General features: G+C 42.1%; 1 protein-coding gene across 1 annotated transcript in view; it reads right to left on the bottom strand.

Annotated features, from left to right (window-relative positions):
- Nucleotides 1-6947: 6947 nt before the first annotated feature.
- PDE1C (phosphodiesterase 1C) overlaps nucleotides 6948-12711 on the bottom strand; it is a 348343-nt gene continuing 342579 nt past the window's right edge. The window contains exon 16 of the mRNA XM_019470534.1: nucleotides 6948-7117. Coding sequence (XP_019326079.1) covers nucleotides 6948-7117 — 170 coding nt within the window. The remainder of the gene's footprint in view (nucleotides 7118-12711) is intronic.

Here is a 12711-nt window from a genome sequence, read left to right as displayed (position 1 = left end):
CCGGTGGTTAAAGATTATCTAGCCTGGCAAGCTGAATTCAGTTATCTTTTTAACATCCTTAGGCAGACAGCTGAGGAGCACACTAGTTTGGACTTCATTTGCCACAGTGACTGACCCAGCATCTTTCATGAGAACTCAGTCCATTCGCAGATATTCAGCTTCAAGATGTAATCAACAAGCTTATAATAAATAATCACGTATTAAAGTGTACAAGAGGCCAGCTATATTATTAATGGGATGCCTGATACCTAAGAGGTGTACTTTTTTTTATCCTGTTAATCTATCAGTGAGACAAGATAATATTTAAAATATAATCACTCAATAGTTCATATAACAACATTCATGTAAGGTACACAGTAAGTATGTCACAGCAAGTACATGACAAAAAATACGTGTGATTCGAGTCTAGCTTTACCAGTGAAGTTGGTGAATATTTTCAGTGCACAATACAGCAAGAGTGAGAGCGTGGAGTCCTGAAAAGATTCAAATGAACATCAGCAATGGATTAGCCGTGAAAATGTACATGTTTAGACATGAAGGCCCTTAACAACACAAGGCAGGAGCACAAATAGGATGTGACTGACTTCACTGCTCTGAAGAGGATTTGTTTCCAAGCCTGGGGAATGCTGACACAGCTTAATATGAAAAAAAAAGAGCACCCTTTAAGCTTAGCACTATATGTTCTTCACCAAAGAGGAGTTACGGTCCCAGTGACATCTCTGATGGCACAGCAGCCTAATTTACCGTCCCTGTATAGATCAACTTGAAGGCCAGCCATAAAAATGCCGCAACATACATCATTTGCCGCAGTTCATTTAAAATTGCATATTCATAGCTTGGTAATTCAGCATTTACTGTTTTTCCATCCAGGAGCAACATGAGCAACTAAAAAGTAATTTTTCACTTGATCAATTAAGTAAATAGGAGTTTTTGCAATGTTCCTGGGAAGCAGTGTGATGAATCGTTTCTCAAAGCTTTCACCTGCCTCATTGCACTCAGTGAAAGTGTTAAATGTTACTTTATCTGGGAATAGGACAGGATTTTTTTCAAATCAGATAAACACTGCCCTTTCCCCCAAAACAAAGCCTTTAGGTGTTGCAGAATCGTGTATGGACTGTACAATGGCGTGAATGTGGTTTACCGGGTTTATTTATTGTCCTTCAGGCTCTGAACTCTCCCTTGAAGACCAGATAGTGCTAAAACTGCACAAATTGCTCTCCTAGGCAATTGGCTGGAGTTGGTGTGTTCTGGGACAGAAATGCTTTTGCACCCAGTGTCCCCAAAGGTCCCCCGTGGCCATTACAGCAAAAATGGAAGGAAACGGAAAGCACAGAAACAGACTAAGCCTTTCCGTAGCACTGTTAGGACTGGGATGCTCCAGACTGAAGTAGCTTACATTATCTGCACATAGGTATTGACTGCTTTAAGGCCTTAGTAGCTGTCTTGCATTCAGATATTTAGCTGGAACTGCATCTCACCCCAGAAGTCTGCACTGGGCAGAACAACCAGTCCGAGGCCTCGGAGGGCATGAAGTGCTTCAGTCAGTGAATAAAAGACTGACTGCAGTCAGGAGGTTGTTAATGGCTAATATTTTTGGAGCAAATTCTCAATTAACCTCTACCTAGAAACTAAGGGACAGGTCTCCATTTACAATAGAATTGGGACAAAGGGATTTAATGGCCTTGCGCTTTAGCAACTTTCAACTAAGGATTGCAGAAAGCCCATCACCCATCTGAAGGGGATGTAATGAGCATTTTTGTAGTGCTAAACATGAGGTCCATAGGTTAAGCGATTTGCCCAGTTAAACCGCAGCAGGAACAAATCCAAAGCAACATTCATGATGCTATCACTAACTCACACTATATTCACAGATAAAGCAGCATTTGCATGCGTTGAGTTTAGCAACACTTACGCTGAAATTTTGTCTGGTTGAAATTTTGTCTTACTGATTAATAAATTGATAATTGTATAATGCTTTGACCACTTAAATTAATAGGTGTGTTTAGATATCATAACAGATTATCTTCCTGCATGTCCTATGCCAATCCTACCTTTTGAGATTACATTTTGTATGCATGACCTTACAGTATTCTTGTAGGCAGAGAGACTGCCCAGCAATTGCATCTACAAGCGAAAATCAAAAGTGCACGTCAGTGAAGCACGTTAGAAATTTTGGCTTCTCACTTGTATTTAGATAAGTTCATAAACACGTATTATTCTGTTCCTTACATTCCAAAAAAAGCCATGGGCCTCTTAGAGGGAGGTGGTGCAAACAGAAATACCAGTATTCTGGAAATGTAGTTCTACAAATAGAAAGAGTGAACATTAAAAGCCAGTTTCTACTCCATGATACTGGCTCCTGGTCCTGCGGGAGGAACCCATGTCAGTCTGTCCGACCCAGGAGCTGCGAAGGGAAGCTTAACCCATCCTTATACCCAACATTCTGAAGAATCCTGAAAAGACACGGACTGGACAGACAGACAAGCAGCAGCAAAATTAGAAAGCACATTCCAGAAATAAAAGAACTGCTTTTGATGGACCATTTGTGTTTATTCTTGCAGGTATAATGATCCTGTAAAATGCAAGCCATGTATTTATAATCGTGAGACACGTTGCCATGAGTTTTGGATTTTTCCAAGCTGTCAAGTCTTTTCCAACCTTCAAAGTAGTTTTTCGGCCCCCAGGTGGTCTTAGGATCTGAGACAAAGTTATACCTATCCCAGGTTTGTTTTTCTGTATTCTGTTTAGCCTGGAGAAGAGAAAGCTTAAAGGGATCTTATCAATATATATAAATGTCTGATGAGAGGGAGTAAAGAACAGGGAGCCAGGCTCTTCCCAGTGGTACCCACTGACAGGACAAGAGGCAGTGGGCACAATCTGAAACACATGAAACACCTCTTACAAATAAGAAAACATGTTTTTACTACTGAGCACTGGCACAGATAGCCCAGAGAGGTTGTGGAGTCTCCATCCTTGGAGACTTTCAAAACCAAACTGGACACAGCCCTGAGTAACCTGCTGCAGTGGACCCTATTTGGACTGGCCAACTCCAGAGGTGCCATCCAGCCTCAGCGATTCTGTGACTATAGCCCAGGATCCATATCAAGAGAGCTGCTTGGTGATGCTTAGCAGGTCTGTGAAGAGACCCGGAGAAAAGTTTGGGGTAAAGGGAGGAGTACACGCAAAAGGATAGTGAGGGATTGGCCAGAAGGACTTGTGCTGGCTAGATACCTGAGCAACGGAAGTGAACAACAGATGTCAACAAGAAGGAGAAAGGAGGTGGGGACATGGCCAGTCCAGAACCAAATTTGCTTTACGAACCCAACTGTCTACCTCGTGACCTAAAGAATTGGAAAGGCCCATTTAAGCTGCTGAGCCATAACTCCTCCTCCCTCCTCCTCCCCTTCCTCCTCCATCTCTGCTCTGGCGGCTGCAATTGCTCTTGAGGACGTTGGAACCAATCTTCCTTTCCAATCCCTGTTTGTGTAGACATAGAAATACACAAAATATAAGGAATGAATACTCAAGAGTCTCTCTATGCCTCACTCACTGTGTATTTTAACATTCAGATTTTTAATTCAGACTTTAATCCTTTTCTAAAAAAATAAACAAAAACTCCCTCTCAAAAAACAGAGCACCAAACTTTCTTGCCGTAGCAAAGCAATCCAGTGATTAGAGCAAAGACTCAGTTCACAAATGGACTAAACAGAAAAAAGGCTAAATTTGCAAGTGTTGATAGTTGCAATGAGTAATTCATAACAAGTCTAAATGGCATCATAAGTCTGAGATCATAAAACTTTCCAGGAGGGACAGATTACTCAGCTTTATTTCTATGCTGGCAGCAAGTGGTTATCTCAGAAATCATCAATGCAGAAAAAGGTTGAGTGCATTGCAAAGCCAGACCTCCCCCAAATAACACAGAACTCATTTTTGAACTTCACACCTGGAAAATTTCCCTTTGGTGTACACTAGATGTCAGGGTTGGACTGAGAGGATGAGCCCATCCACTCCATTACATCGCTCTGCGCATCAGGCTGGATGCCATCAGCACAACTAGTTTTGCTTAGGAATTATTTTTGTGAAGCACACGATATTTACAAGGAGCAGTCTGCACAAACATCCTCTCTCCCCCACTTTGCAGTATTTCATTTAGGCCAAAAGCCCAAGGATCTGGAAGAGGGAATAGACATCCGGAGATCTCTTTCCAATACCAATGAGTATCTGCTAGCATTCTTCACCTTCCCCAGCTCCAGGAAAAATAAAAAATAAAACCCCTCCAAACCACTTGGGTGAACAGACACTCAGACAGCAACTTGGCACAGCACGGACTTGGCTGGAGAAAAGTCAGAGCAAAGAGGAATGTGGTCAGAACTACATTAAATTTGTAGGAGCCATATATGCTCCCCATAGGAGGTCATTTCATTTTCCTGTGCCTTGACTACACAGCAGTAAATTCAAGATGGCAACTTATCTCTGCTTCATGGAAAAGGAGAGAGTGTGGACCAGGAGAGCAAAGACAAAAATCACTCCCTTTGTGAGATGCTAGTGACACAAAAACAATAACCCCAATAAACTGTCGGTAATAATGAAAGGCAAAAAAAAAGAGGTTCCCCTTTTAACTTCTGCAAGTGACCCAGTGCTGTCCACTTGTCCAGAGAAGAGTCAGGTGGGACTCTGTTACGTAAAGTGTTAACCAAAGGTGTCCTAAAGGGAAGAAAATGACACAGACAGAAAATGTGTTTGGAAGGATAGTATAATTTTGCATTTCTATACAGCCTATTTGTGTAAAACATTTCAGGGTATTCTACAAGCAAAATACAGTTCTTGGGGAATTCCTAGAGAGAAATCACTTTTCATAAGCAGGAGGCTTTAAAGTGCATTCCTCTTTGCCTTTGGTTTAAGCAGTGACCCAGCCGGGCTGCTGGAGTCACAGTGGTGGTTAAGGTCAACGCCACAAACATGAAGCACAGGGTAAAACAGATGAAAATAACTGGAACGAGGTGACATCAGAGCACTCGGGCAGTGGAGACACTGTGGAAAGGTGTCAGACCTCAGGGCGAGTGCACCCAGAATGGCAGTGATCCTCTCTAAGGGAGCGAGGGGCATCCGTAACACTGGAAAAACACTCTGGCTCTTCATGCAACAACCAGCCATGATTTTAACGTGACTGTCACATAGCAGTGCTACGTGACACCACCCGCTGGTGCAGTTTTGGTGTTGGACATAGCTACAAACCTGTAGCATATAACAGAATGTGAATTCACAGTGAGTGAACCTTTAGAAAATATAAATAATAGAATTGGTAGGTAGCAGGGATACTTATAACAGTGAGGGGTCAGCCTAGTTTTTATAGAAGAAGTTTTGCCTCACAAATCTTTGAGACTTCCCTTGAGGAGCCAATAATGGTTTGCAGTTCTCCATTTTAACAAGGTCCTGCTCCAAAGACTGTCAAAGTTACGGAGCTGTCATGGATTGAAAGAAGATTGTAACATATGATCTTAAGATGGGTAAATAACTGGTTAACAATGGGGGAAAGAGATAAAAAAAAAAAGAGTGGGACGAAATGGTCAGCATTCATAGTAAAGGATGATTATCCTCTCTGCTATTCAACATGCTTATCCAGAAGATGTGATTTGGAAAAGGCATTGATGGAAGAAGAAAGCAAGCAGGGAACAGAAATGAAGGATGTAAGGTTAAAAAAAAAAAAAAAAAAAAAAGCAGCAGCAGCAGCTTACTTCAGTGTAATTGGCAAAACCACCAGTTCAGTGTTGGTAAGTGCAAAGCAATGCATATAGGGAGAGGCAACCCCAACTCCCCAACCCCATATGTGCGTTTGGGCTATAAATTAATCAGGATTTATTACAGATAATTCTATAGAAACTACTACTCAGTGCTCAAGGAGGTTCAAAAAGGAAAGTACAACTTTAAAAACTATTCAGAAAGGCATGGAAGATGAAACAGAAAGTGTAATTACATTATTTTATAAATTTCTGGTATACTTGCATTTTGAGTACTGTATGCAGTGCTCATCCTCTCCTTTCAAAAAGAGATTAAAAAAAAAAGATATAAAGAAGAGCAGCAAGGAAGATAAAAAGTAGAGTAGGTTTGCTTATGAGGAGAGTACAATCAGGACAGAGTTCACTGCCCTGGAAAGGAAGAGCTGAGGTGGTACATAAATCACCAGGGGCCTGGAGAAAGAGGGCAGAGACTTATTTGCCACTGTTTCTCACAGTGCAAAATCTGGGGGCAAGAGGAACTTTTTCAGAGGGGGCGTGTTCAGCTGTGAAACTCAGGCCCGTGGGACACTCTGTGCACCAAAAGAACACATGGGATCAAACTCAACTAAATTAATGCCACAAAAGACAATCACCGTTGTTTACTATTCATCAGAGTTCATGCAAAGAACAATTTTAATGCTGTGCTGTGTCTTCTTTTTCCAATGAGTGGTGAGAGGACTCTGTACTCCAGCCTCCTACCTTCATCCTCCTGAATACCTATCACACTATGATAGGAGGACATTTATTCTCGGTACAGCTAGGCAAGAAAAAACTTTCCCATGCTGTCTGAAATAGGAGTTGTTGTCTTACCTGTGGTAGGCGGAAGGTCACATTGAGAACACCACAAGGAGCCCAACAATCTAGGAAAGCATTAGCTTTCTTAATTTGACAGGAGATAGTGGTATACAGTTACTTCTTTTAAGGTAACAGCCCAATATTTTAGTACTAAGTGGGCGTATGCTGCAATAATAAGAACATTTCTAACTAATTGCAATATCCAGAACATTTCTAACAAAATGTCCATTATATTGTTTAGCTAAATCATACACTTGCTTTTATCTGGAATTGCAGCTGCTCTACAGTGCAGTATGGCCTGTGCAATGGTTACACAAAGTCCTCCGTCCACCTATGAGGAGCGTCATTCCAGAAGATGCCTCTTTATCTCTTCTGCTATTTCCTATTCCAGCTCTGGGAAATATGTTGGATCTTCTTCATCCTTCCCCTCTGGTCAAGCAGCTTACATCTCACCGGATGTTCCTCTGACTTCTTGTGGAAGGCTGGGAAATAGTCTCCTGAGCTGTTAGTGGGCCTCCTGAGGTGACGCAGCTGAGGTTTGATGGCTGGCGGTGACAAAGGAAGAACAATGATGATTACCATGCCTAGCATTCGCTTGCTGGTGGACAAGAAATTAATTCCTCAGAAGCTGTGTCCATCCCACTCGGCACAGCCTGTCTGCGCAAAGGACGGTTTCTCAGCCTGAGAGCCAGGACTCTTTTGGGTTAATGGGTAGTTACAGAGGGTTGGAAAAGGTTCAGGAAAAAAAAAGTGAAGATATAAATCATAAATATAGATGTAAAACTCTAGAATGAAACATAGACATCTCCAAAATTGAAATTTGGGCAATTAAGCACTTTGGAATACTTGATCTTGAAATCATGCCCTTATTCGGACATCCCAGAAGACTACACCAACACAGGTGAATCCCAAGGAATGTTCTCAAGGTTAGGAAACAACAGTTTAGACAGAAGATGAAAGTGCCAAACGTCTAAATGAAGAAGCAACTTTATACTTACATATCTACATGTAGATAGCTAAACACCTCACTGTTTTCAAAATATCATTGAACAAGGTAATTTTAAGGCAATAAATCCAGACTGAGATCACGTTTCCCAGAATTCAGGAATAGGTGGATCTGAGGGTTTTTGTATGATTTTCCAGTAAACTGCAGGCCATTGTGAAAGTTACAAGTGGGCTACATATGAATCTGACTATTCTCAACTTCTTGACTCTGTTTATTTGAGTCTATGTCTTGCTTTCTTACATCTTTACATAGGTGTCCTGGTTTCAGCTGGGATAGAGTTAATTTTCTTCCTAGTAGCTGGTACAGTGCTGTGTTTTGGATTTAGGATGAGAATAATGTTGATAACACACCGATGTTTTAGTTGTTGCTAAGCAGTGCTTACACTAGTCAAGGACTTTTCAGCTTCCCATGCCCGGCCAGCGAGAAGCTGGGAGGGGGCACAGCCGGGACAGCTGACCCCAACTGGCCAAAGGGACATTCCATACCATGTGGCGTCACGCTCAGTACATAAACTGGGGAAAGCTGGCCGGGGGGACAGTGACTGCTGCTCGGGGACTGGCTGGGCATCGGTCAGCAGGTGGTGAGCAATTGCACTGTGCATCACTTATTTTGTATATTCTTTTGTCATCATTATTATTATTATTACTATTTTCCCTTCCTTTTCTGTCCTATTAAACTGTCTTTATCTCAACCCACGAATTTTACTTTTTTTTTTCCGATTGTCTCCCCCATCCCACTGAGTCGGGGGAGTGAGTGAACGGCTGGGTGGTGTTTAGCTGCCTTCTGGGTTAAACCACAACAATAGGTAGAATAAAAAAATTAAACATGACTATGACCAAAATGTATTCATCTTATGCTTAGTTATTATTTGCAAAATAATCAAGTAATAAGTCAATAATTAGCATGATAAGCACTTTAAAAGAAAAGTCATTGCTCTCAGCATGAATCCTAAGAAACAAAAAAGATTCCCCTGTGTGAGCTAGCTAACACCAAATGCTAGAACAGTCACACTCCTATCTTGTTAAATTCCTTGAGTGATTAATTGTACTCTAAAATGTCTTGGGAAACAAAAAAACTATGGATTTCATAAACTTTAGAAATACACATCCAGATTTCTGCATAGTCATAATCTTTCCTGTTCTCAACTAGACTAGATTGACATTCATTAAAAGCTTAAAAAATATCCAGGTGAGTAACTGTTCTTTGAGGCACATTCACTTTTCAGATTAATTCCATTTTCTGTACTCAGCATGGATTCAGCCAAATTGTTATTGGATTTTCCATTGCTCAGCATGGGGGAATGTTTATTGTTAACTGGAATTTTACTGGAGCTGTTGCCAGCAGAGATGACTTGGCTAATAGGTTTAAGGGGGTTTATCCAGAACACTGACAGTGCTGTTTGTCATCCTCATACAGGAGCTGATAAAGGGGATCCATGACATTTAATTTCTTCAGGCTTTAGTGACTCAAAGTGATGGGGAGAAGACTCTCTCTCAGGACTCTAGGTTCTGTTACCAGATTTCTCACTGATTTCTTGTGTGACTTGTCTTGACGTGGACTACAACATTCACCCCAGTTTCTCCACGTGTAAAATGGAAATAAAAATGAGAATACTTACCTCACAGGTTTTTTGTGGGCTTCAGTAGGTTATGATTCTCAGGAGCTTCATGCATGGAGTGATGTAAGTATTATAAGTTTCTAACCTTGATGCTGCTAAGGCATGAATTTCCTTTTTTTTTTTTTAATTTAGGGAAAATAAATAATTTTTTTTTAAGATCATGGCTATCATCAAGGCAATGAAAGCAGAGAATAGGTATTTGGACAGTGCCAGTGTACACTAGAATAGTTACACAAGTAGCAACATGCAGAGAGATTATCTGTGTGTCATGCAGACACTGATTTAGCAAGGAGGCTAACAGTGCATTAGCCGCTCTATTTGCTCTGGCCAGCAGGACGTGCAACCCAGCATCTTACAGAACAGCAGCCGTGCAAACCTCAGGTTTGGCTAGGACAGCATCCACGCAGTATTTCCTCTTATCCTTTCTTTGATACAACTTTCTTTTGGTTCTTGAGAGAGGTCATGACTCCCTCTAGCTGCTTGGTATAAACACCTACCCTACATCAACATTATGCCTTGATTTTGCTTAAGATATAATGGTCATCACAGATGAAAGAATGAACGCCAGAGTTGCTGCTTAGTAGACAACTGCAAATGAAAAATGAGTGCAGACTGCCAGGAAGATGTCACCCAGCACTAGTCCTCAGGTTCTGCTTGCAGCACCACAGTTAAGGGCTGCCAACCTCATACCACCCTATACCCTTCCTGAGTTGCACACACTTTTAACTGATGTCTGTATTTTCAAAGAGTTCTGCTAAGCAGAAGGGAGTGTAAAGCTTGTAATCTGCTTCTAAGTTTTTGGTAAAACCCTGTAGGTTGGATCTGATGCACCTTAGGATATTGTGTCATAGTGGGGCAGGATTTGGGGACATCTGCAAACACATTTACGGGAGACGAACTAACAAGTTTGAGGACAATGCAACTTGTACAACGCTTATATGAAGGAACAAGAATTGTTCATTTCCCCATCCCTCTTGCCCCCCCATGCGTAATACAAAAGCAGCCTACTACACTCCACGCAACTCCTATTAGATTAATAGCTTGAGGCACTACACCAGAAGCTATTATTTTGTATTAGCAGTGATGGATGCTCCTATAAGCAGACATAGCTAATGCATGAGAGACTGGTTTGGAAGTGGAGGCACATATACAGAAAGGCAGGTGAACAAACGTGCCGGATTTGGCACAGTTTAAACCATTCGTCCATGAGTCAAGAAACCACAGGAGTACCAAATACTGCCACAAGTTCTGCCCTTTAAACTGATCCTAAGATGTGCCATGCATCCACTGGGTGAGGTCAACAAGAGAGCCCATCAAAACCCAATTATTTTGTGGATGATCACTTGAACTAACAGCCCAGACAATGCCAAGAGCTTGAAACTCATGGATAATCTGAACAGGAGAAAAACATTTACTGAGGAGTCTGCCCTCAGTTAATTGAGCATGATGGACATTTCACGTGAGCTTGAAGCCAGGGGATGCATCACCACAGCACACAAGAGTTATTGTACACTATAGTCAAAATTTTAGCTGGAATTTTCCTGGTTCCACTGACTTCCCTAGAAATATACTGATTTGCAATAGTTTTTGCCCCGTTGCAATAAGAAGGAAATTATTGCTAACGTTGCTTACTGACGAAAATACTATATAGTCATCCTGAGTATTTCAAACTACTAAAAGTTGTTATAGCAACACTCTTGTTATGCAGCACTTCCACCCTGATCAGAAAACAGAACAAGACAAGGCAAAACACTGATATCCTTTTCTTTTTCTTTTCAAGCATTTTAAAGCAGATAGATATAAACATTTCTATTCATTCAAAAGGCACGTCCCTTCAAAAAAGCCATTGAAATGTCATTTTCTTTAATGTCATCGCTACAGTCACTGAGTGAATAGCACTGTTTTTACTCATGAACACCTGTTGGGAAACAATTTGCCCTGATAAAAATTAGGAACACAGCTGAGCAGCCACATCTGCAAATGGGATTTGGGTGGTCAGCCGGCACTTAGTACCAGAGGGAAAGAAAAAGGTGGCAGGGAAAGAAAACAGGAAACTGGAAGGGGGAAAACCCATACAGGCTGCTCAGCTTTCACATCTGCTCCTGAGCTGATGGCAGTCCCCTGCCATGCTGCTGCTGCCGCCGCTGCTTCTGAAAAAGGACCCAGCCATGGCTGCCCACCACCTTTGCACAGAGGAAGGTCCAGCAGTGAAACATGCCTGGTTCACGGGACAGCACTGGCGCTGGAGGAGGCCAGTTTTGCCTCAGCACTACAAGACAATGCAGGTGAGTGTGGATGAGGATGAAGACTGAGACATTGCTGTTTCTCCCAGCCGTCCTTGCCTTGCAAGGGGATGGCGTGGCTTTGCAGAGGCACCAGGGTGGAAATAGTGTCTGGGACACAGCTTGGTCCAGACAGAAGTACTTCTTACCCCTCTCCAGACACTCACGCAAGCACTAAGCGCCCCTGGCACGCCATGGACAAGCAATTAATGTGTTCCCTTGCCAAACCAGCTGTGGTTAGTGGCCTGTGGGGACATCCTGAAGACAGACCTTCTGCCATCTCTCCTCCCACCTCAGCCCCCTGCAGAGCTCCCGCAACTTTTGCCTTCAACTGCTATGCAGGCAGGATAAAGAAAATCCTAGGAGAAGGACAACAGGAAAGATGAAAGCCTTTTATGGTCAGTAAAGTTGATTTACTGATTTAGCTAAAAAATTCACCAGTGAGGTAAGGGAACTATTTCATTGGGCATTTTTACTGGGAGATGACACAGGAAAGCTAGGGATATGGGTGTTCCTAATTCAGTATTCTGCTGTTAAATCAAGGGAGCACATCCAGGAGGGTTTCTTCGTTCTCCCTTTTGCCACCTTTGCCAACAAAGGAGGTTTTCTGCTGTAATTATCAGGAAGATCTGCAGGACAAAGGAGCAGGAGAACCAAAACTGTGTTTCATTACAGACACTCAAGAAATGTTCTAAACTTGGGGAGAACCAGTCTCCTAGGAGTGTTAAGAAAATCTGTGTGTTTATACAAAATTCACTGTTGTCTCCAATGAGACACCTCAAGGAGAGAGTCCAAAGACAGCTACTTCTTGGCCACTCACTGTTATATAAGCTGAGGGTTTAGTAACTAATTACAATTTTTTGTCTGCGCAGGTATGCTTTTTAATCCACTGAATGCGTATTATGCTCTCCTCTATGCCCAGCCAGCTCCTACATTAAACCTAGCCCTATGTGACAACCTGAACTCTGCAAGTCCCTGCTCCATAACATTGCAAAAGATCCAACTTTCAGGAATATGAAGATGTAACACAGCTTGTAGCAAACTGTGTTCGTGGGTATCACCAGAAATTTTGGACTAGACTAGAATAGAATAGAATAGTTCAGCTGGAAGGAACCTACAACGACCATCTAGTCCAACTGCCTGATAACTTCAGGGCTGACCAAAAGTTCAAGCATGGTATTAAGGGCATTGTCCAAATGCCACTTAAACACTGACAGGCTTGGGGCATCGACC

This window comes from Aptenodytes forsteri, unplaced genomic scaffold, assembly GCF_000699145.1.
Source record: "Aptenodytes forsteri isolate BGI_AS27 unplaced genomic scaffold, ASM69914v1 Scaffold270, whole genome shotgun sequence".
Classification (NCBI taxonomy): domain Eukaryota; kingdom Metazoa; phylum Chordata; class Aves; order Sphenisciformes; family Spheniscidae; genus Aptenodytes; species Aptenodytes forsteri.
The sequence above is the reverse complement of the archived record's forward strand: the minus strand, read 5'-3'. Positions and strand labels throughout refer to the sequence as shown.